General features: G+C 41.5%; 2 protein-coding genes across 6 annotated transcripts in view; one reads left to right on the top strand and one right to left on the bottom strand.

Annotated features, from left to right (window-relative positions):
• Positions 1-25,740, top strand: part of MCF2L2 (MCF.2 cell line derived transforming sequence-like 2) — a 239,805-nt gene that overhangs the window by 150,365 nt on the left and 63,700 nt on the right. For all 4 annotated transcript variants that reach the window (XM_067034104.1, XM_067034103.1, XM_067034105.1 and 1 more), the window contains one exon: positions 2,008-2,093. In XM_067034104.1, the coding sequence (XP_066890205.1) occupies positions 2,008-2,093 (86 nt within the window). The remainder of the gene's footprint in view (positions 1-2,007; positions 2,094-25,740) is intronic.
• On the bottom strand, positions 5,017-22,885 carry B3GNT5 (UDP-GlcNAc:betaGal beta-1,3-N-acetylglucosaminyltransferase 5). Of its 2 annotated transcripts, none has more exons than XM_059064544.2 (3): positions 22,760-22,885; positions 18,569-18,674; positions 5,017-8,895 (listed from the first exon to the last, which is right to left on the bottom strand). In XM_059064544.2, the coding sequence occupies exon 3, from the start codon at positions 8,595-8,597 to the stop codon at positions 7,455-7,457; it is 1,143 nt and encodes a 380-aa protein (XP_058920527.1). In that variant the 5' UTR covers positions 8,598-8,895; positions 18,569-18,674; positions 22,760-22,885; the 3' UTR covers positions 5,017-7,454. The 2 variants fall into 2 exon arrangements, with proteins under 2 accessions (XP_058920527.1, XP_066890209.1); XM_067034108.1 differs by lacking the exon at positions 22,760-22,885 and adding an exon at positions 21,968-22,115.

The raw sequence follows: 25,740 nt of genomic DNA, 5'->3' as shown, positions 1-25,740 counted from the left end.
GATATGATACCAGATTTGGGAAGACATCTATGAAAAGATAGAAAATCCATGGTTTTCTTTCATACACTGAACACTTTTAAATTGCTGTCTCTGTGGTCTGCATTGTGAATAATGAAAGCCTTGACTTACCTTGACTGCTCTCTGTTAATACAGGGAGAGGGCTCTCTTGCATTGTCTACAACTAACTGAGCAGCCTGTAACTCTCACCTGTTTTGCAAGGTTCTTCCTATCTGTTCATCTGAATCTGGGAAAAGCTCATCGTCCAACTTTTAGCTCTAATCTACAAGGAATCTTTATTCATTAAATTTCCCTTAATAATACTTTTGCAAGTATTTGCAAAAGTATTTCTAAATCTATACTCCCTTTTGTGAGAATGTAAAATAACTCATTTAAACAGAACCTAGCAGGCAGGAAGAATTCAAATGCTGGCTATCTACTTGTTCCTTATTGGTTAATACCCTTATAATACTCCCGTTGCTACCAATATGATATACAAATTCACTTCCTGGTTAAAATGATATTTTCTTGAAAGTAAATTGAGTGGGAGTCTTGCCTCTTTGTGAGAATTAAATGCCTAGTGTTACTCTTTTTTTTTTTTTTAATTTTTTGCCATGTTGTCTGGCATGTTGGATCTTAGTTCCCCAACCAGGGATCGAACCCGTGCCGCCTGCATTGGAAGTGCAGAGTCTTAACCACTCAACTGCCAGGGAAGTCTGCCCAGTGTTCTGAAAAAGACCTGCAACCCTATGCGGCATATAGTACTGTTACAGAAGGGGGTCCCCTATCAGGGCCCGAGAGTGGGCTGTTGTCTAACACTCGGAAATGAATTGTCCAAGGAGACACATTTACTGACAAAGCAAAAGACTTTATTAGCATGGACATATATACACTACCAAATGTAAAATAGATAGCTAGTGGGAAGCAGCTGTATAACACAGGGAGATCAGCTCAGTGCTTTGTGACCACCTGAGGGGTGGAATAGGGAGATGCAAGAGGGAGGAGATAGGGGGATGTATGTATATGTATAGATGATTCACTTTGTTATAAAGCAGAAACACACCATTGTAAAGCAATTATACTCCAATAAAGATGTTTAAAAAAAAAAAAAAGACTTTATTGGGAAGGGGCACCCGGGCGGAGAGCAGTAGGGTAAGAGAACCCAGGAGAACTGCTCTGTCACACGGCTTACAGTCTTAGGTTTTATGGTAATGGGGTTAGCTTTCCAGGTTGTCTCTAGCCAGTCATCTTGCTTGGCCCATATTTGGTCTGACTCAGGGTCTTTCCTGGTGGCACATGCATCTCTCAGCCAAGATGGGTCCCAGCATGAGGGTTTCTGAGAGGTTGGCAGGACAGAGTAGGGCTGGCGTCTCCTCCCTCCTTTTGGCCCCTCTTGGATTCCTCCCCACCCCCCAAGGTCTCAGTGGTGGCACACAGTGGAGCAGGGCTTCCGACCACCAGCTGGCTTTAAGCCAGCACTGGTGACCACTGTGCAGTGGCCTAAGAAGGCAGTGTGATGCAACGGACTTGTGATTACAAGCCTGTGAAAGTGGACCCTGGACTTAGCTCCTCTCTGTCTAGCTCTCTCTCTGGGCTTGGGCAGGCCACAACTTCTCCAGACATTGATTTCTTACTCAGAAAAAAAAAAAACATTGAATCAAATGATCCCTTTGCTGTTCCTTGTAGCAAACTCTGAATCATTTTTGTGAATCAGCAGGGAAGGGGGAAGAGTACAATGTTAATAGTCCCTTCATTATTAAGGAAAAAGGATACCTGCTTTTGTGAATGAGTTTTTTATGTTCCTGAAGGAAGCCTGAAGGGGAAACTGTAAAAGATCCAGAGTGGTTGAGGATAACCCAAGAAAGAAAGGAGAAAGATGAGAAACTAAATATGTTGCTTATCTAGAAAATTAAAAACAACAACAAAACAAAGACATTTAGGAATAGAAAAAAATAGTAAGAGCCCTCCTCCCCCAAATAGATGATGTTACCAAAATTTCTTTCACTTCAGAATGAAGAAATACTTGAAAGCAGTCATGATGGGGAGAACCCTGAGCCAGAGCAACTTGACAGTTCCAAAAATCTTTCCCCCAGCAGGTAAGATTGCACATCTCTTTGTAGAAGTCATTTTAACCCTTTAGAGGGGTAGGGGTAATGGGGGAGGAGGGTAGGGTATGCTCTGTTTTAAATCTCATCACTTATCTTTCCTAGATAAAATCACATATTTATTCTGTATACTAACCTTCATTGTGTACCAGAGAACAAAACTCATGAATCTCATAAAAGCAACAAGCAAGAGCTGAAAATGGCATCTCATAAACCAGGCTTCCCAAGATACTCAGTTTTTAAAAACAGTGTATTATCAAGAAAATAGTATGAAAAGCTATTGCTAATATTGATTGAATTATTGGTTTTAAAGCACTTAAAGGATATAGGTTCCCCATAAACACAATTTATACAAATGTAATGCTATTTTTGGCCTACAGCAAGGTGTTTGCATGCATGTGAATGCTCTGCAGATCAGAAAGCCTAAATTATGGCAGTTAAGACCAAAAGCATGAAATTCTTTTTTTTTCTTGTGGTACACGGGCCTCTCGCTGTTGTGGCCTCTCCCATTGCGGAGCACAGGCTCCGGACGCGCAGGCTCAGCGGCCATGGCTCACGGGCCCAGCCGCTCCGCGGCATGTGGGATCTTCCCGGACCGGGGCACGAACCCGTGTCCCCTGCATCGGCAGGCGGATTCTCAACCACTGCGCCACCAGGGAAGCCCATGAAATTCATTTTTTAGAAAATTTTCCTTGTACTCAGAATCCCCATCATTACCTCTATTCTAGCCTTTGTCACATTGTTTTACCCACACCATTTGACTTATTCATTTATGAGCTGCTTTTATCCCAAGGGTCTATCATGTTTAGCTCTTAGCAGGCCTCCAAAAAAATGCCTGTAGAATGAATGAACAAACATCTTTAGGAATTTGCCCCTTGAGTAAAGCCAATATTAGTTTAATTAGATTACTTCCTAGTCTTTCACTTTAAGGTGTACTCAAGGAAACATGTGGGCTCTTACCGGTTGAAATATACCTTTGAGTTATAGTAAATGGCCCAGTTCAGCATATCTGAAAGTGTATTTAGTTGGGTTATGTCTGAAAAGCACCACCTGGCAATGTATTCTGTTGTTTTCTTTAAGTGACAGTATATCATTGGGGACTTTTCTATTACTACAACCATACTACTTTTATAATTGTAATTTTATAATTCTTATAATAAATCCTTTATGTTAGCTGATGAATTATTGTATTAATTTACAGGAAATGATTAAATCATACTTCTAATGAGAAATGCAAATGGGAGAAGTTACAGCATTTAATGAAACAAAAATATCTAAGATTCTTGCAAAAGAACTTTGAGAAAAGGCAAAATTAGCCAGTGGATTAAGGAGACAGGAGAATCTATAAGACTACTGTTTTAGTTCTACCGCCAGCTTTGAATAAATACTATAAGATCACCATCTTTGCTGCAACAGTTTAACCTATATTTCCTTATTCATTTTTGATTTTATAGGTTTGAGTTTTTATGTATAACTAATACAAATTTGTTGGGCTAGAGTTGATAGGTACAATATGCTTGGCACATAGTAAGCATTCAGATTTTGTTGAATAAATTATAAGCTTTTAAATAGTGCAGGTAAAATGTTATACCAGATAATATCCATTAAGGGTTCTGAATAATTAATCTCTTTTCATTTTTGGATGGCTTGCCAGAATAACATTATTTTATTATATTTGGAAAAAATAATGATTCTAAGCACTATGTGACAGCACTGTGCATAGTCCCTACCTTCATAACTTATATTTTAACTAGGAAAAAACACATGAAATGATTCCTAGGTGGCACAATAAAATATTTGATTAAATATATATTTTAGAGGGAGGGGAGGAGATGCTTAATGGAGGAGCAAAGGTAGGGTTGTAAATCCAAGATTTCAGCAGCTTCAGGAGAAACAGTGTTCCTGGCAAGCGAAACCAATTTATGCAAGGTAAGGTCATAAATGAGATCTGTGATGGGTAATAGCAGCAGTGGGAAAAATAAAGCTACAGGGAATGAAGGGGTTAAAGAAGATTAGATAAGGCCTTGAAAACCAGATAGAAGAGATTAGATTTGATGCTGGGGCAGTAAGGAGCCTTTGAGATCTGGAGCAAAGGAACATCATAATGAAAGCTGCGACTGAGGCTAGTCCAACAGCAGAATGCAGTCACTGCAGGGAAAGCAGAGTCAAGGAGACACCTAACATTTCTCTCATTATTACAGAAGACTGAGTAACCCTGTCTGATTCTCACTGTAGCTGTGGTATTCAATTAAAGTCCCCAAAATAGGTCAACTTAACCTTCTGAGTAATCATCATTTTAGTCCCAACTACAAACACCTCAGCCATGCCTTGCAAGTAAAAGTTCTACTACAACCAAATAATTCAGATGCTTCCAGGTTTTAAAAAATATATAGATTGAATCACACCATGTACTATGCTAAGAATCAAGCCAGAATCAGGTGAAAAGCAGATGAGCACATACTATGTACAGATATACTGAAACACCAAACACTGCAGAGCAGGCCTAAGAATATTCCTAACATTAAGAGACTAGGGCTAAATTTGAATCAACTGTTGGATAGCTAATGATATCAAATAAAAGGAAAATATGACCTTTCAAATGGTGTCTTAAGGCACTATGGCTATAGATAGGTTCTTATTTCATCTTTTCCTGAACAATCTATTAGGAAAGAATTCCCCCACTTAGACATTCCAGCATAAATCTTTCAACAAACAAAAGAAGCATTTTAGATGGCTCTACAATGCAGAGGACACAATAATCTATCATGGGCACAGCAGCAAGTCTGAACAGGAAATAGGATTACGGTCATGTACTACAGACCTCTCTGACATTAAACAGAACTAGTTGATTATATAAACAAGTGGTGTTCACACAGGAGTTTAAAAACCTTTGCGAAAATACACATCTGTTGACAATTTTCAAGTTGTTTATTGGAAATCATAGATTTATTTTTAAAAACCCTCTTTTGCCATATAAGAGCAAAATTCAAATAATATAAATATTTAACATTTTGGTATAAAATTAATAATATGGAAAAAAGACGCAAACCAACCAAGAGGTAAAAACTTTTAGCAATAACACTGTGTATAACTATCAATTGACCATCCAGGTTAAGAGTTTATTTTCCCTTTATTGATGATTTTTAAAACACAGCCTTGCACTGGAGCACCAAAAAGTTTTTTCCTTCCTTTTTAAAAGGTTGGAATCCTTTATTTACAATTATTCTTCTCAGTACTTTAAATCTGACGAAGGAAGAGTCTAGCAATTTCCTTCTTATTAAAAAAAGGAAGTGCCTTCATATTTCCTTCATATTTAACTGTTTCATTCTATTTTAAGCAAAAATAAAAAGATGAACACAATTGAGGGGACCTCTTTCGCAAATAAATAACTGTTTCACAAAAGTTATTGCTGTAAACAAGATCATTTTGATGGCCAGAGAGACATTGATGTTTTCAACCAATGGCAAATTTAAACAGTTACAAGTATAGATACACAGGGCATATATATGGCCAAAAGGCAAATGGTTATTAAAGGATCAACTAATAAAAATTAATTATAAACCTGCCTTGTCAAAATGTGCTTTTGGTCTCTACAGTTTTTTTAATTGGTCAGAAAATTAAAACTGTAATGATCGAAAAACCCTGAACCTACTCTGAAAGTAACTAAAAACTAGAATGTTTGATACCATAGTTTGACATGAGTTAAAAATTTTAAATTATCTGAGCAATCAATGTAAACAAGCTTCAATTCTCAAAATAGAAAAAAATTAACAAAAAATTTCTGTAAACATTGAGGAGCTACCTGCAACAGATTATACATATCATCATCCAGTTGCATATACTGAGAATTCTTTTTTAGTTTTTTTGCATGTTTCAGACATCTTATTAAGTGATACATCTTAGTTTTCCCTAACAGGAGCCTCTGCAGACAAAGGGTTTATAATCAGTTCACCTGCTTTTGGTGAAGTCACTATTTTGGCTTTCATATAATCCCCCCTAACAACAGACATCACCTAGTTCTTTCTGTAGTGAGGGGAGGTTGTTTGCATCATAACCACATTTTTATCCTGCTCTGTAAAATAAATGTAATGCACTATTGGATCTCAGCCATATCTCTTTGATTACAAGAAACATACAGCTTTACAAATGCTTTAAATCTCATTCTGGTGACTTTTCTATCACTTTCATTCTACTTTGAAGTTGGAAATATTTATAAGTTGAAGATAACCTCTGACAGTTGTTGTAGATGAAAGAGTAGATTTTTAAAAAATGGTACAGCTTCAATTTGATGTTTAATACTCTCAATTTTAAAAGCTGAACTCAGAATAAAGTACTGTGGTTTATGAGACCCTGCTGGAGAGGGGTGGGCTAATTTTAGTAATCAATACAATTTAGACAGTAAAACTTTTATTTTATAAATTATGGAGAAAAGAGGCTTTCAATGTTCTATCTTTCCTTTTGAATTCTTCTTCATTATTATATTCCTCTATGTAAACTATACTGAAATAGCTGCCTTAAAAATAGACCCATATTGAATATTTTAAAACCAGTTGAAAAATTCGTTAAATTAAAATCAACTTATTTGAATTAACAGTGATTTCTCTCTAGAGAAGGACCCCATGAGTAAGACACTGTCCATGTTTTGTGTCACTTTCTAATAATCAAAAAGAACCATAATAAAGTACTAGTTAGGGCAGAACTAATGACTTCTCAAATTTCACATTACTTTGAAAAAAGATATGAATATATTTAAAATGACTCCAACACTATCCAGGTAAAATAGCTACATGGATGTGACAGTAAGTGATTTGGCAGTTTATAAAGAAATTGTGTACATTTTCCTAAATCTCCTCTGAAGAAGAGGAAACTTTCTTTTACCAGATTCATGTACTTTCTTCTATGCCAATCCTCTCCTGCCTCCACCAACTCCATCAAGTGCTTTTTAATCAAAATAAACTTCTATACCTGGTCTAACAATATATCCATTTCTTTGAAATGTTGTACTATACACTTACTTGGTATTTTCCAAAAGCAGTTATTCTAACACCTAGGCACCTTAATAACTTCTCTACACCTCTAATATACACGTGGTAGTGAGAACTTGAAATTCCCTTTAGTTTTGTTTTCATAAACCTTGTCTAAATATAAATTCCTTGATATGAATTTAGGCAATGAAGTAGATAAGTTATATTGAAGGGCTTCTAGAATCAAAGAAACATTCTGATAGACTGGGCTTTCAAAATATTTCTTTGTTCTTCATATTCATTTCACTTATGGTATAGACAAACATTTAAAGGTTTTTCATCCACATCTGGCTCAGTGACAGTGAAAACATACAACATTCAAGTACTATTAGGCAAAGGCAGCCCTACACGGATACGTATCCACATAGGTCAGTTTGCAAAGGAGGATTATCTTAATGATTCTGCAGTATATTTGACCAAAGAAACCTTTTGAAATCATTTTTACTCTTGGGTCTGTGGCATCCTTCCAAAGGTCCTGAAGGTCTTCTACATGCCCATGAGATGTCATCATTTTTTCATAGATGCAGGGATGATAAGGAGTTTTACCTTCCCCGGAGAAAAACACATGGTATTGTGGTACTATCCCTATTTTATTGGCACAGAGGCCCATGAACACATCATCTATGTAAAGACTAGAGTTAAGTGTCTGTGATGCCTCATAGACTTTGGCGGCTACATCACCAGAGATCACGTAGGCGGCTCCTGCAGTATAATCAGGGTAAGCCGGCCACTGGTACATTTCATAGGAGACATAGTATTTGCTGCTTTTGTCCCTGACGGGAGGGGCACCACGATGAACACGACCAATCCAAAAGTCTTGAACACCAATTCGTTCTAAACTTTGAAGGTATTCAATAAGATTTGGCATGTGAATAAATATGTCATCATCAGCAGTCATAAGGAATTTGGCATGTGGACAAAACCTATTTGCCCAACTGAACTGCAGAAGAAATTTAAGAGTAAGATTATAGAAAGAATCAGCAAAGCCTTGCTGAATTATATCATTGTACATCTGATCTTCCCAAACCAGTCTTTTCTGAAGTCTTTCTCTTGTCAGTGGGTCAGAAGGTGTTCCTAAGACAAACAGAGTTTTAATGTTGGCGTTAAGTTGAGAGCGAACATACTTCTCGTTGCCCCATGTTTTCCTAATGGCAGAACGGCGATTGTAGTTTTCAGGAGCAGTCTTTACAAACAGTAAGAGCAGGACGTCTTGTGTTTGACACTTCTCCTCATGGTTAATCAAGTACTGGTAGCGAGGAGCCCCATCCTCGCTGCGCTTAAGAGACAGGCTATCATTCACAAAGTCGTAGCTATTTATGAGGTATCTGTAAGAGTAGGACTTCATATGGCTCACGATGTGGTTATCAATCGATATCCAGAACATGAGGCTTAGTACAAAACAAGTGGCAAATAACTGAATAAATTGCCATTTTTTAACTCTCCTGCCACTAACAAACATTCTGACGTCCATTCAGTCTGTTTTTATTTAGGGTCAGTTTTAAATGGGTGCTTCCTTCTTCAAGACCATAGGACTTTGTATTCTGTAGGACAGATATCCATGTTGGTCATTAAAAATGTAAAAGGAGCTTCTTATTTCACAAAATATTTTAATACCATTTTTTTCGGAAAGGGGAGAAAACGAAACACACTGCAGAATGAGGACACTGGCACATCAGAATGCTTCCACTCTGACATCCTTCATTAAGTTCGGGATTGGCCTTACGCAGCAGCTATTCTGTGTACTCCTTTTTGTGAAAGTTAAGTGCAACCTATTAGATTTAGGAAGAGAAAAAATGACAAGTGAATAGGTTACTGAGTTACCAAAAAGAAACAGACTACTCTTAATTCCTTAAAAACAATATGTAACCTGACTGATCTGGACAAAAGGTGATGGGGCAGCTGGTGTTGAGTGGAGGCATACAGCTGTTTATTTTTTCAGAGGAATCCAGGGAAAGGGAAAGAACCACTCTCTACCATCTTCTTGTTCAGAATACAGAGACCCTTTTCTCTTCTCAATCTTAAAAAAAAAAGCATCCAGTATGTCTATCATCTTATATACTTAAAGTTCCAATTTCTCAAATGGGTGTATCAATGAATCTATTGACTTGGAATATGGTCAGGATGAAAGCAGCTGTATAGTTCAGGGAACAATACTGAATGAAAAGGAAGTTCCTAATAGTAAAAATCCATTAAAGCTTGCCCCAGACAAGGCAGGAATAGGAGTAAAAATTTTTTTTTTTCAAATCAAGGTTCATAATCAAGGAGTTGAGATATGCTTCTCAAAAGCATAGTCCAAACTCTCTCTAACTAAAGTGACTTTTCTGTACAGTCATCTTCTTTCTGTACTTTTCCATTTGGAAACTCCACAGGCACCTCAAATTTAACATGTTCAAAACTGGGAAGCCACAGGATTATAACCAACAAGCACTGTCTTTGTAGTCAGGCAATTTGAACACCAGTGCTGGCTCAGCCACTTACTGTATGTTGTACTTTATCATGCATCTAACCCAGAAATCTAAAAAAATTCCAATAACACTGCTTAATTTGAAGTCTTAAATGGGAACATACATAGATGTATAGATAGAGGAAGGTAGATAATTACCTGCACATGGGGGTACTCAAATGCCATTTCTACTGTCTTTTCCCCTAAAATCTGTTTCCATTTTTTCTTTGTGTCTGACTGCACTTCCTGTGTCTGTGCCAGAAATCTGAAAGTCCTCCTTTCCCTCCTCTTCCATATCTAATTATTTAATCCTGTGAATTGCTTCTTCTAAACCTCTCTTCACCCTTTCATGTCATCTTCATTTCTCAGCCAGACCAGTACAGCTGACTGAAAGATCTCTGGCTAACCCATCCTCCCCACAGAGTGACCTTTCTAAAACTCAGATCTAACCATGAGACTATCTGAGCTCTTGAAACCCCTTCAGATGCTCTCCACTAGTTGACAATACCAAATTATTGGCTGAAAGCTCAGACACCCTTGCTATTTCACGCACACCAGCCTTTGCACCAGCAGTCCTGTGGCCTGTTAGCCCCCACTCCCCTTGCTAAAGGAAGTCTACTAGTCCTAACTAAATTCTACAGGCATCCGCTTCTGGGAAGTCTGAATTGGGCCCCCTGCTCTTACCTGTACTGCCATAACACCTTCTTTTTTCTTCTTTTTTTTCAAAAATTTTTATTGGAGTATAGTTGATTTACAATGTTGTGTTAGTTTCTGCTGTACAGCAATGAATCAGTTGTACATACACATATATCCATTCTTTTAGATTCTTTTCCCATATAGGCCATTACAGAGTATTGAGTAAGAGTTCTCTGTGCTATACATATACATATACATATATATATATATATATATATATATATATATATATATAAGAAGTTTCTTATTAGTTATGTATTTTATATATAGTAGTGTGTATATGTCAATCCCAATCTCCCAATTTATCCCTCCCCCCTTTTCCCCCCTGCTAACCATAAGTTTGTTTTCTGCATCTTTGACTCCATTTCTGTTTTGTAAGTAAGTTCATTTGTACCATTTTTTTAGATTCCACATGTAAGTGATATTACATATTTGTCTTCCTCTGTCTGACTTACTTCACTCAGGATGACAATCTCTAGGTCCGTCCATGTTGCTGCAAATGGCATTATTTCATTCTTTTTTATGGCTGAGTAATATTCCATTGTATATATGTACAACATCTCCTTTATCCACTCATCTGTTGATGGACATTTAGGTTGCTTCCATGTCCTTCCTGGCTCTTGTAGCCACAACACCTTCTTACATCCATCTTCTTGTACTGAGATTTTTTATTTAACTGTCTCCACCCAATTACACTGTGAACTCTGACATAGGCATGAGATAGATGTAGTAGATACCCTACTTCAGCATCCATGTCAGTACCTGACACCTAGTAGGCGTTCTCTGAACGCTGGTGCAAAGAACCATGCTGGGGGTGGAGCCACCTGTCACTCAAACAGCTGGTCACTTGGGAAGAACTGGGGTCAGGATGCCCAGCCAGGTACCACCTCAGATGAGGTCCCTGCCACCATTGCCTGCCATGTGTCCTCCCTTTCCTCCTACCACTAGGAGACAGCACCACCCTTCCTCGAGGATTCTGTCCCCAGTGCTTACCACAGTTAAGATACAACTTTTTGCCTGGAGAAAGAAGCAGGCTCTCCCCTCAGGCTTGACACATCAGTCTCCTGGGCTTTCAACAGACTGACAGGGAAAGGACAATGCAGATTCCAGGATGCCCAGGCTGGCGGAGTAGCTGAGCCCACATCACAAGTCCCGGGGCAAGGGCTTTGCTTTTGTGCCCAAAGACCTCATCCTCAAGTCCCCTACCCTTTGCCCCTGATAAAAAAAAACAGTTGCACACACTGAGAGCACCAGGCAGTACCAGCCTAACCTGGGCTGTGGGAATTCCTTCTTGACTTCAGGCCTTTCACATCCCCCCAGGATTACTCCACATGAGGGTGATAACTGCAAAAGCCAAGCATGCGAAAAGTCCAAGGAGGACAGGAGATTAGAACCAAGCCTCAGTGAGACCTTGTCTAGAGATAATCAGCACAGGCATCTTACCCCCAAGAGTAGAGATTTTTAAACTGCTAGCACCACTTTGGAAGCCACAAACAGCTTTAAAAAAAAAAAAAAAAGAAAGAAAGAAAAGAAAAAGGAAGAACAGAATAGAGAACGGCAGAGTGCTTTGAAAGTAGTAAGTTTAAGTTATGTTTTGTGAAACTTTCAGTGTTGTGTGATATACCTTTAGGGTTGTAAAGTAAAATGCATTTTTATTGTGCTTTACTGTCAAAAAAGGTGAGGAATACTATTCTAAGGGCTAGATCAACGTTGGTAATTTCCACCTTAGTTTGGCTGGTCATGGTGGACCAAATGCTCTAGGGTAGGGTGAAGGACAGCAGGAAGCATCCATTTCTGATGATGGCATCTGCCTACACTTGGCACAATCAATTTCACTGGCTTGGGGGGAGTGGGGCACTCCCTCTCCGTCTTAACAGTGCTCACTTAGATAAGGTCCATCTCTGAAGGCCAAAACCCCCTTCTGCTTCTTCCACGATACATACTGAAAGAACTGGAGGCTTAATGCGAAGTAACAGGGAATCCCTAATGGCAGATTTTAAGACAGCATAAGTGTTGAAGAAGTCTAAGAAAATTCTCAATTGAAACTAATCTGCTGTTTCTATTCCAAGAGATCCTGGGAAGGAAACAAAGAGGAGAGTAACCTTTGGAACCACAGGCAAAACTAGCTTCCCATTTCTGAGCAGCTGCACTCAGTAGTGTTCCAAGGGCAACTTGCTTTGCACCTATTCACAGTTGTTTACAACCTGGAGCTTCTTGCTAGACAATCAGCCCACCAGCCCAACTCCGCCAGCACCCACTCGCACACTGCGCTCAGAGGCCCTAGTCTCTCTCCCATGAATGGGGTCTATTACTCGTCCGGGTGGAGTGTTGCTGCTAACATTGCTACTACAGCCAAGCAGCCAGCCCATAACATTCGTTTTGTCCCCTCCCTACCCCGCCATGTATGTATTTACCTCCTTTTCCTACATTTCTTCAGTTATTCCCAATTGGCCTCTAAGAATCACAACTGTTTTCTTAAAAATGAAAAAGAACTTGTCACAAAGCCAACAACCCACGCTACTTCTTTAGGCTCAGCACAGTGTGTGAAGTTCTAAGACATGGTTTCTCCACCCGCAGCTCCTTGAATTGTTGGAGGCACTGTTTACGTCAGTCATAACCAAGTCTCCCTGATAGTGTTGATGTGATGAGGGGAAGACCTAGGAACAGTAAATGGCTCTTTTAGAGGACCCAGCTTCTCTTATAACAAAAGAACACCCCAACTCCTCCAAAGTGAACTTAGTCACTGGCGCGGCCTTTTCCAACCAAAAGCAAAAACACCTCCATGGTCTAAATTCATTTGTTACAACTAAATAACATTGCCCCAGCCCTGGCTTTGCTGATGGAGACCACACACAGGCAATCAAGGCCCACCCTCTGGTTCACACAGTCATAAAGCTTCTCTAAAGCACATACTCTAGCCTGTGTATTCAAAGTGCTGGGTTGGGGGCTGTAGAGAAGCCCAACGGGCCTCCCTGACCTGGAGAAAGAAAATGCTAGGCCTAACAGGAAACAAAGCGATCCCAATAATGAATGTGAGCTCAGCCACCATCCACAACAGAATGCTGTGGTGCAACTTCCTTTGTGCCTGCAGTGCGGTTGGGTGACCAATCAACAGGTTGGAACCAAGGCTACCCGGTTTGGGGCCCGATTTATTGTATAACCTCCGGCACCCCTCACTGCACTCTGCTGTGGTGACTTAATTTGCAAGCTGGGGGCAAGGATCAAAGTATTGTTATGGAGGGGATATAAAAATTACAGATGACTTCAGAGCCTGCTGAGAGAACAAGACAAAGAGCTGGTTAGAGGAAAATATGCAGATATTTGGAATATAACTTGGGTTTGCTTCTATCTGGATTGAGAAGGAACAGATATTCTTAGTATTCTCTTTCCTAATAGAAGTAGTCAGAAGAATAAGAACAGAAGTTGAGTAGGAACATCAGAAAAGAAGGTAGCAGACCCCACCCCAAATACTTTTCGGTCTGGGAGCTGTGCCTCTCAGCCACTCAAGAATATTTCTTCACAAGAGAGCTCCTTAAACTTTTCTAATTAAAAAGAACAAAAACAAAAATAATTAGTGCATCTAGAGGCTACAAGTTTCCCAAAATGAACCCTGATTTTTTTCTACTTCACTCCTGCTGTCAACCCATTTCTTTGTTGAGTCTACTTTTGTGATCCTAAAATATTATGCAAAATCTGCTGTAAATTTTGACATTTTAATCAAGATGATGAGGTCGGCATTTTAAGTTCAAGTTAAACAACCTGTGTCCAGTTTTTCAATCAATCCTCTAAGTGTCTGAGTATTTGCTATGGAAATATGCCAGGCACAGTGGGAGTCATGAAGTCGTATTTTCTGGTCTCTGCTCTGAAAGCACCTACAATCTAGTTGAGACAAGACTCATGGTGCCCATGTGAAAACACAGTTCCCCCAGACAGCAACGGGGATGTCACAGTAAGGTACAGTGTGTTGGCACTAATCTGGGTCATACCAACTCCAGGCACAATAGGAGTGTCCCCAGGAGTAGAGATCAGTGACAGTTGGATCAGAAGGGGCTGAGGATGAACAGGATTTAGGTAGCTGCAGAAGGACAAGCAGTCTGTTTCAGGCAAGAAAGGAAAGAAACAAAATATGGCAAATACTTGAGCATGTGTTTGAAAGCAAGAGGTTGGGGTGTACTTATGGAGAACCTTGAAAATAAGGCAGAGAAGCCAGTGAGTGCCCAGGGCAGAAAGTCCCAGAAGTTTCCCTTTTTGTTTTTAGTGGTAACTCCCTTGTCAATATTTATTAAACTTTATGCAAAAATCTGGCAATTGTATGCAGGATGGATGCAGGATGCCTGGAGATTGGACACTGGTTATATCAGGGCCTCGTACTGAAGCAGAAGGAGGAAAGGAGGGTCTAGTCTAGGATGGTAGAAGTGGGGAGGGAAGGAAGGAATAAAGAAGACCCTCTCAAGGAAAACAAAACCCCAGTGGTATGTGATGAGTGACAAGTAAGGGAGTAAAGGAGAGGAGAGAAACCTAGTTTCAAGCATTCCTGACAAAAGAGGGAAAACTGGTCTCCTGAATTAGGAGTGAGGAGGGGACATGTTTGGTTTTAGGCTGCGTTGACTGAGATGTTGGAGAGACAGTAGGTAGAGAAGTCCAGTAGGTAATCTGAGCCTGGAGGTAGACAGGACTGAAGGTCCGGTGGGCACCCTGCGTGTAAAGACGATGGAGGCTATGAACATGGGTGAGCTCTCCAGTGGGGGAGCTGAACAGAGGCCTGGAACAGTAAACTCTGGGGAAGGAGAAGAGGGAGGAGTAAGAGAAAACAGGAACAATCTTAAAGGGCTGGTTCATCAGAAAATTAAGATGGGGTAACAAAGAAAATTAAGATGGAGACAGTCGGAAGGCAGGACGTAAAGGCTAGTCCTGGCGCTCGAGTGGGAAGACAGACGTGGAGCAAACAGAGCTGTGCTGGGAGCGCAGGGGGCTCTCAAGGTGGGGTTGGGTGGAGTTAGGGAAGGCATCTTCCAGGAGGAGAAGCAGCACTGAATCTAGACCTGAAGGCTGAGTAATGTTAACTAGAGAAACCAGTGGGTTTGAATTCAAAAATGCATATATTTTTGTGTCCACGCCTTTGTTTATTGACCACTGTTTCTGGCCATCATTGTAATGTATTAACAACATCCAACCTTGGGAAACGATATTTCTACATCTTAGTAGACATACAACACTCAGAAGCCTAAGGAACCCTTGTTTTATGGTGTAGGTGCCATTTTGTTCACGTTACTTCCCACACACTCAAGACAACTTACCAGCAAGAAAGTCATTTATGTGGCTTCACTTAGAACTGCGTTTCTTCTGAAATTTCAAATTCCAGTCCACTTTCTCTTTGGCCACAATCTCTAAATATTCACCTGGAATCCTCTGCACCCCCCGCCTGCCCCCTAACACCCCGGGTCCAGCCAGCCATCTCCTGATCTTTCTTTTAGCTGCCTCCCTGTCTCAGATGCAGGATCACCTGGCACCTCTGCCCTCCTCTCCCTGGTTCCTGGCCTTCCACCCCAGCAACCCCAGACCTTGTCATTCCTGTCTTCTCTACAATACCTGCGGGCTGCTGGAGAAACAATGCACCAGGCAGACAGCATCACCACAAATGGCGATACCCAGCTGTGGGCAGAGTACTCAAGGCTGTGTGGCTGTCCTCCACTTGTCCTGGACCTTCTCCCTCTTTCAGGCTCTTCACCAGCCATGCTACATCGTTCCCCCTCTCCCAAGGCCTGTCCTCCTCCTCTTAGCTGATGACTTCCCCTCCTGCCTCATAGAGAAAGGAAAAGACATCACACACATTCTCACCATCTCATTCCACATGTGCTTCCTCTTCAGGAATTCCCAGGCTGGCCAGCCCTCTCCATTCCCTCTATAAAGCACACTGACCACTGTCAGGGGAGGGTAAGGGAGAGGCAAGTGAGGCAGTCGTTTGGGGCACAAAATATTAAAGTGATAAAAGTATGACTACAGACTAATGATGCTCCTCCAGTAAGTCACAGATTTTTTTTAAAAGCCTCAATACTTGATACTTTTATGCTTAAGCTTTCATGACTTAAAGTCCCATGTGAGACACAATTTTTGGTTCATTTCCAGGCATAGCTCAAAGGAAAGAAAGATAACATTATCTCTCCCATCTTTATGTTGTATTTTGTTCTACATTCCAAGTATTCTTTTTCCTGGCTTGTTCTGATCATCTATTCCCTATTAAATATAGCTAGAATCAATCCTCAGGAGCCAAACTGCCATGTTAAAGAAACCAGGAATAAAAAGCCCTGAATTTACTGGAAAGGCTATAATTTGATCTTCATAGATTTTTTTCTTAGTAAATTAGTTGTAGTAATTGGTGCTGAGAAACCCAACTGGTTACTGTTTAGCACTATTTCCCCTTCTATTTGCTCAAGAAGGAAGGAAGCAACATGAAATGTGAATTTACAACTCACATTTTAAGTGGGAAAAATTAGATATTCTCTCACTTATAATTTATTCTTTAATCAAATTTCCAATATAAGGCTGTAAAAAATGACAAATTCCACTCAACAGCTATCTTTAGGTGTTTTGTGGCTGTGACTAGCTATGAAACTTTAGTTCAGGCCATGGGCAAAGATTACAAGCCATTTGGAACTGTTATCCCTCCACAAAGAATACATTTTTAGAGTTAGTCCTTGATCCAGTGTTAGTCCAAAGACTTTAAATTTCAACTCTGCAAGCATGGATATGGGACAGTGGGAAAAGCTGGTTATAAAATGTATTGCTCCCCACTTATATAAACTAAGTTATATGTTTCTTTATAAGTTAAACATGGGTGTCGATTTCTGTTTGCTGGTTATGGGAAAAATAAAGACAGGGAAATACAAAATGACCAAACAAGTAAAGACAGGCTCTAAATAAAGATAAGCACTAAGGAAACTGGTGACAGAGGGATTATAGAGTATGTTATATTTCAGAGGAATTATATTAAAAGTTGCTAAAATTTCCCAGTAACCAGTTTGATTATACAGAATTTGAAACAAACAGAAAAGCTGAAATATAAAGAGGGTCTCAGAAAGGTCAAGCACTTGCTTTTCTAAGCGTGGACTTCTGTATTCATTCTTGAGGCATATTTGTTTGGGTTTACCGGGCTGCTTGCTCTTTAAATACAATTCTTAACAGTTTTGTTCTTGCCTACTTAAGGAACAAACTTCTCCTTATGCCCAGTCTAGCAACAGTTACTAACTTGGTGTGTTTACTGTGCACCAGGCTCTGTTCAGAATGCTTTACATATATAGTAACTCTTTAAATCTCACAACAACCTATGAGGGAGAAATTATCTCCCCATTTTGCAGAAGAAATGGAGGCACTGAGACATGGGGTTAACCATGTAACCTCCATAAATTCCAGACCCTGTGGCAGCTCAGAAGCAGCTGATCAGTTACAGCCCTGTCCCTGAGCTCCTCACCTGCCTTTCCTGGCACTGGCACAGTTGCTCTTCCTGGAGCTCCCAGCAGGATGGGAGGACAGGGAAGCAGGTAGGGCAGAACCAAGAGAAGCAACCCAAGGCAAAAGATTTGCTTCACTGTCTAAAGTTTGGAGTCATTTATGTTTTGCTACCACCTGCATTTCGCCAGAGCTTGTTCTTATTTTCTTTGTAACATACCCTTTTCCTAGCCTTCCATCTCAAGTTACCCTCCTTCCTTTTCTTGATCTCAGTAGCACTAGACAATGGGCAAAAGTGACCGTGTAAGTCTGGGTCCTTTGGGTACATAAAGTCTTTCCTGCACAAGGAAGATTGCGGAATTTAAGGGTGGAGATTCAAAGTGGTAGAAGGAGGTAAAGAAAAAAGTAAGAAGGAGGGAAGGAGAAGAGAGTAAAACATATAGGACTCAGTATGTTTTAAGCAAGTATTCAATGAATAAGTATTGGATGAAATAAAAGGAGAGGAGTCGTACACAGCTGAGGTCAAATTATGATATGAAAAATAGTGATTTCAAAATAGGATGACAGTATAACCTGGTATAAACCTGTTATATAAGCTATGCACATTAGCTTGTTGTCCAATGGCAGTTCATATGTCCCGTTCTGGACACATTTGATTGTGGGTTCAGAGTATAAAAAAATAAAGGTCTAAAACATAAGAGATAATTATAACACATTTCTGTCTCAGCTGATCAACATTTATTATAAGTTAACTACCATTTAAGCACCTGCCCTATCCCAGGCATTATGCTGCACAGCCCTGAAAGTAGGTAATACCTACGTTTAATTCATTCAACAAATATTAATTTATCACATACTATGTAGTAGGCCACAGACGGGATGCTGAGAGGGCTTCAGAGATGTTTCCAGTGTAGATCCCCTAACAGAGTAAGAAAATGTTCCGGTGCAACCTTGAATCTGGACCTGATGGGGGCAAGAGAGTAGAAAAAGCAAGAGTTTTAGAATGTGAACAAAAGTAATTTATATTCTGCTGTTTCTATTTACTAATCACCTGAGCTTGATTTGTCTCTAAACCTTGTACCAACAGTGTTTTCTGAGGATCATTTGAGAAGATTTATTGACAAAATGTGGTTCAGATCACGGGTTTGATATATGCTAATTTCCTTTCTCTCGAAATTGTTGATGCATCTTTACCATGATGGTTTAGTTAATAGATGGCTGATATTCTTTATGGATTATTTTCCTTTCAAAGTGATGAGCTATACTCTTAATATTCTTCTCAAAAATATTTATTTATTTTTTTTTTGTGGTACGCGGGCCTCTCACTGTTGTGGCCTCTCCCATTGCGGAGCGCAGGCTCAGCAGCCATGGCTCACGGGCCCAGCCGCTCCACGGCATGTGGGATCCTCCCAGACCGGGGCACGAACCCGTGTCCCCTGCATCGGCAGGCGGATTCTCAACCACTGCGCCACCAGGGAAGCCCTCAAAAATATTTATTAAATATGAGTTTTTTGAAATACTGATTTGATTGCTAAGGGCCACTAATACATCTCAAATATTGTTGTGACTGAGAACAAAGGTATCATTCCTAATTGACTGAACATGGTCTTCCATTATGCTTTACAGGAAAGAACAATATTGTTCCCACAAGCACTTAAAAATACATTTCAAATGATAGCCAAAAGTAAGGCCCTGTAAATTATGGAGAGGGTAACCTGAGTTGTCATCTTTTTAACTTACTTTGCTTAGAGCACAACCAAAAAGTTGTCAAAAGAGGTGCAGAAAAGGAATAAAAGAGACAAAATATGAAATTTCAGGGAATCTTAAGCTGGGTAATAGTGCTCTGAACTTGGAATTTAGGGGGCTTATTGCCTGCAGACTTGGTAGAACATTCCTTTCTGTTAAAAAAAACAAAACAAAACTGGCTTCTAGTGTTAAAACGTTCACTGTGGAAGATAAATAAGTTACTGGTCAAAGCCAGCCTCTGAATTTCTAGCATTAAAATGCAAAAAAAAAAATCAATTTTGTTTATTCAAAGTTTACATCTCACCTGATCAAGTTGCTTATCTTTATATATGAATTCTTATATCTCTTTTATATATGCAAACTGTAAAAAAAATATTCTAGAGTTACACTTCTGGCTAAATCTTTGCTGGCAGAGATTCTATGTCTAATAGCAGGGCTCTTGTAATAATTTGCTGTTCCTCAACTTCTGGAACATAGATACAATGTATACGTCTCCTCACAAGATTATTCCACAATGGAATAAAATAATGGCTATGGAAATATTCCCCAAAAGGTATAATGTGCCATAAAATGCAAAGCTAAGATTTATTCAGTTGAGTATATATAACATTCCAAAGAGACAGGATACATTTTGTTACTTTGAGAAGAAATTATTTCCTTCTGAATTTTTCCCAGTTTCTTTCTACCACATCCCATGTCTGTTATGCAGACTCTATCTAGTGCAGTTGGTCCTCAGAAAGAACTCGACCTTGACAATTTGAAAGTCACCGAGTACATTGATTCTAGCCAAAGTGACCCATTTTAAAAGATGACCCATTTCAAAACCCAAGAGTTATTATTCAAGCTGTTCTATATTTGAGAATTTGAAAGTTATTTCCTTTTCTTACAATCTCATTTGAATCAGTCTTTTATAAAAGGGAAATTTGATCTCTTTTAATGAAATATAATGTGACATTTTTCCTTGCTAAAGCCTGCACCTTATGTTGAAAACTCTTCTCCACCTTCTGATGGTTTGTGTTTGTGCATGGGTGTGTTTATGTGTGTGCAGCCAAAGCATTTGTGTGCGGTCAAAGCATTTGTGTGCAATATCATCTATGCCTCCTAAACGTCACTCATTTCTCACTTCCTCAGAAACAGCCTCTCTGAGCTTCAGCTTGAACTCTCCCTGTCACAACACTCATTCCTATCTTCAGGTGTCACGGTGAGCATCTGGAGGGCTGAGATTAGTCAGACTGAGTCACCCTCTTCCTCAGAGGGTGCTCAGTAAACACTCAAGGAGAGTGCCTGTGGGAGAGGGGATGGGAGAGAGAGAGAAGGTGAGGGAAAGGGGAGAATCATTTTAAGTATTTAATGGAGACATATTTTTGGAGTTGACTCCAAAAAGCAGCTCTCCCCCTCTCCACCCCCGCCCCCCCCCCCGTCACAGGATATAAAATCTACCATAAGTATCTTTTGAGAAAGTTAAAACCTCAGGTGCTAATCACCAATCCCCCTTTCAGAAAGTTCAGGATGGGATCTTTTCAGCGCCACCACTGAATACAACTACCTTCAATCATCCTTTTCTGGGTCAGTTTCAGCTTCTCACACCCTTCTTCCTTCCCCCATAGGGACTAGGCAAAGTTTCCCAAAATAAAGGCACAAAGGAACAAATCCAGTTCTAATGGATGTACCTGCATGAGAGAATTACCCTAAATATTAGCTCCAAGCCGCCACCAGCCACGGAGCTATTACAACTTTGGTGTCCCTTTAACATGACCCATAAACTATGAAAACCAACCCTGGGAAAGAAAAATATAAGGTGTGTAGTCAGAGTCGGATGAAAAGTTCCTACTCTGGACCTATGTAAGTGATATCTGAGTAAGCAATTTACTCTGTCACTTCAGGATGCAAAATAAAATTCAGCAGAGTCGAAGGAAAGAGTGGCAAAGACCTCCCCACTTAGAAAGAGGTCTCTTTTTCCAGTTTCCCCGCCTGCCTACTTCCTTGTCTCCATTTCCCCAGCCAGTAACACCGAAAGCTTCCCTAGTCTGGCGGTTTCCCAACTCCCAGCACGACACAGGATTTCGACCCGAATTCACCCCTGCAGCCTAGGTGTGGCTGCAAGGTTGGGGGCCACCGGCCGGAAACGGAGGCCCGCAGAACTCGCTGCTCTCCGGCCGGTTTCGGCATCGCGGCGCAGCGGCCGCCTCGCGGAAGCTCCGAGGAAAGGGGACCCCGCCCGGCCCCGGGACACTTCACCCCGCCGTAGCTCTGGGGCCCCCAGTCTACCTGCTTCACCTGGGTGGAGGCTCGGCCCAGGGTCACGGTCGCCAAACGCCCGCCCGCAGGCCCGAGCAAACAAAGGCGCTCCGGAGAGGGAACGCGCCTCCTTCCCCACCGCGCTCTCAGGCTGTGCGCAGCCCTGACCCGCGGCGGGTAGGGCGGCCCCAGCTTCCCGACGCCGGGCCGTGCGCGCTCCGGACCAGTGTCTGCTCCAGCCGTACCTCCCCGGCCCCAGCGCGCATTCCAACCTGAGCCACCGTGCGAACGCGCGTGCCTTCACCTCCTCGCTACTCTCTTCCCCTCTCGGCCCTGGATACCTCGCCGAGGAGGCGGAACAGACTCCGAGTCTCCTATCCTGCAGCCCGGGAATTGCTCCTGCGGAGAGGCGCGGCGAGGCGGCCAGGCCGGGCAGGGGCGGGGCGGAGGCCGGGCGGTCCGGAGCCCTCCGCTGCGGACCGAGGGAGTCAGGCTCCCCTCACAAAGAACAAACCAGGCGGGGAGTTGAGATTTATCCCCGCCGAGCGGGCTAGAACTTACCACATTTAGTGATCCGGAAGAGAAGACTACATTTCCACCCACCAGGGGCCTGGGCCCCTGCTAGGATGCGGTGGGATGCAGAGCATTTTTTAAAATGGTACGATTGATCACATATATTAATTCCATATGAAACAACTGGTCTCCGTACAGTTTGCATTAGGAGGTAGAATTTGTTAGACAGGCGATCCATTCGTTCAGAACATGCAAAGGTTTACTCATCTGCGGGAGATAAGTTTTGACTGAGTTGCAGTTCTCTGAGCACCTTATTTTCCTTTTCAGAGCAAGAGGTCTAAGGGCAGGCTAGACTTGATCTCTTGTCACACCACTTAACGCTTCGAGCTTCTGGGGGCCTCAGTGACAAAAGAAGGAAACTCTAATCTGCAGCATACAGCTTCGCGACAGCGGTTCGTTTTAAGAATGCAGTGGGACGCTGGGGGAGAGATTCACCCAGCCCCACTTTCAAGCCCAGCTTAATTTCAAAGAGACCTTAAAGCAAAACTCACCAAGTTCAAGACCAGCTCCTCAAACTCCCAAATCGCAGGTCGGCTTTCCTCCCGGCAGCGAAGCTAAAGTCATGGGGGTCTCCGGAACAAAACTTGACCGTTTTAAATCTTGGTCAGGGGATGGGCAGCCGGCTCTCGGCAGAGCTCGCTTCCCCGGAGGGGAGCGGGCTGCAGAGGGCAGATCGCGGGGGACCCAATCAGGGGCTCCCAGCGGAGGACGGGGGCGCGGCCAGCGTGCCGCGTTTCCTGCCCCTCTTGGCGTCACTGAGGAAGCCCAGTCTGGCCTGACCTTTCGATGCCACTCCTGCGTGTTGGAGAAGGTGATGGGTCCCGCCCGAGTCTATTCCTGTCGGTGCATGGCAACTCCAGGAAGTGCTTCTCCACACCTCTTTTGTTAATTGAGATCATTTAGTCAGATCATCAACTGTGAGCCAGGATCCGCATGAATGTCCTCTTTGAGGTGTTTTTCCCATTCAAAATACTTAATACATGTAATAGACAAAATCAGAAGAACATAAGTTTCCACTGAATGGAAGAGATGATAAATATATCCTTCATGGGTTTGGTTTTTTGTTCTCCAAATATTGTTCTAGCATCCTCATAGAACAAATATTATCATTTAACAGGGGTGATATTTTGAACGACTTTGTAATTGTATATAATTGAGAACATGACAGAAAACAAAAGATTAACCCATTACTTCAGTAAAATAAAAGCTTTGGATTTGTTATTGTAAAAGGAATGACAGGTAATGACTTAAAAGTAGATTACTGAATCAGTTTGAAACTGTAAATACAACATTGTACATGTTAATTCTAACTAGATTTTTAAGAGGTTTTGTAATTGCTTTCTTTAAGCTCCTTAGCATATTTTCAACCATGCTGTTATTTTCTTTCATATATTACCTGTAGAGAGCATGGCTCGGTACTGCTATTATCAACTCAGACCACGTGGCATGTCAGACCACAGATAGAAATATTTAGGTAATGTGATTTGTAAGAGAATCACTGACAGTGACCCATAAATAAGCTAATTTATTGTTAGTGCAGTGCAAATCACCTCCCTTTACTTACGCAAAATAAAACCCTGTTGGTAAGTAAACCCACAGACATCCCCCCCCAGGTATCATATGTGTATGTTGTATTTATGTACAAATGTTCAATTGCCATTATACTCCTGTCGGGTCATCTGGAACTAAGCCCACATAGGTGCAGGTGTCAGCATGTGTGTATTCCGCATGCTCGAACACATAGGACTGTACCCACAAAAAATACAAACTGAACCAAACAAACCAAACCAACCAAATACATATAAAAATCACATATTCACATCAGCCTGTATGGAGATAGACAGCCCAGACAGAGAAATGCTTCAAAAATAAGTCAGGAGATTGGTGAGAGGATGTGGGGCTTTTGGTGAGAGGAGGGGAGAGGGTGTGGATGAGAGATGGGGTGGTCCAGAATGCCTGCCCAGGTGCCCACACATGAACATACATGCACAGGGACGGCCTTTTTGCCTGTCTGGGAGGCTGATTTCCTACAGCAGGCTGGCTTCCCATCCCACCCCAGAAGGAGAGGAAGAGCATGATAGATTGGATAGTATATAACAAAGTACTCAGTTTGTTTTGTTGGGAGAGAGTGCTTGAAATTAGTTGGAGATAAAATTAACTGATAGTAGTGAAGCTGATTTGACCATCAAAGAAGGAAGACAGTCGCCTTGCCCTCAGTGTCCACAGTAGCTGCTTGTGAACAGAGACCACTACAAAATTTATAAACGACTTTCAATCTCACCATCAGGACTTTGCTTCACAGAGCACTAGAGAATTTAGGAAAGTGGTGGAAAAAGAAAGCTGTAGCATCAAGATGGTAAATTTGAAAAATGAGAGGAATTGCAATTTGCATGTTAGATTTAGAAGGGAGAAGATAAAGCAGAGAAAGAGCAGAGGGAGAAGCAGATATAGGAGAGAGAGGACCAAAGAGTAGAGCATGTATTATTAGTTTTGGGGAAAAGAAGACTGAAACGAGTACAAGAGAACCTGGGAGATGGTGGGAGCAAAAGAGACCCAAAGAGAGAAGTGTTAGTGAAGTCATGAAAGGAGAAACATGTTTGATAACTGCTGCTTAATACCTAACACAGTTGAAGCATATCAACATAGTGCCATGCTTGACTTGGTAGCTTAAGTTGTGCTTTCTGTAGAAGGTAGGAGGTTTCCTCACAGACCCAGTACAGGCCCTGTCCCATGAATTCAGACACACCACAGGCTGTGTGTTCTGAAACCAGTGAGCGTCTATGCAAGGCCTAGGCTGCTAGAGAGGTGGGGTGGAATCCTGACTTAGTTCCTGCTGGCCACGAGATCTGGGCAAGCGACCCAACTTCTCTGTGCCCCATGGTAATTCCTGACTGGAAGGGTGCAGTGAGGGCTGACTACAGAGCAGTAACATGTGAAGAGCTGAGCACGGTGCCTCACGGACTGGGTGGACAGCTGTCGTCCTCATGCCCACTGTGGGCTACAGAAAGCTCCTCTTGCTTGGTGAGCTGGTCTTCATGCTAGATCCCATCATCATCATTGCTATAAAAGGACCTGCTGTGTTTCACATCTTTAGAGATACATTTTCTGTTAATACAGCCTCAGCAGTTAAAACAATGCAACAACTCCTTGGCTGTCTCCTCCTCCTCCTTTACTGCCCACCAGCCCCTCCTACCCCCACATGTATCCTTCTGGGTATTCTTTTCTCACCACACTTGCTGCTTGGTGATCTCATCCATTGCCTTTAATCCATGATTTATATTTCTAGTCTAGATTCTGAGCTCCAAACTTGAGTGTCTTCGCTTAAGTGTCACATCAGTCTTAAGCTTAGCAGGTCTAAAATGGAATATTCAAATACATTTTTGTGAAATGGTGAATGGATGGGTGTTGGATGACCCCCAAGGGCCAGAATCATCCTCCTTCTCACCAGTGGACCCAGCCCAGGGTCCACTGT

Source organism: Kogia breviceps, chromosome 5, assembly GCF_026419965.1.
Source record: "Kogia breviceps isolate mKogBre1 chromosome 5, mKogBre1 haplotype 1, whole genome shotgun sequence".
Lineage (NCBI taxonomy): Eukaryota > Metazoa > Chordata > Mammalia > Artiodactyla > Physeteridae > Kogia > Kogia breviceps.
This window is presented reverse-complemented; position numbering and strand designations above follow the sequence as displayed.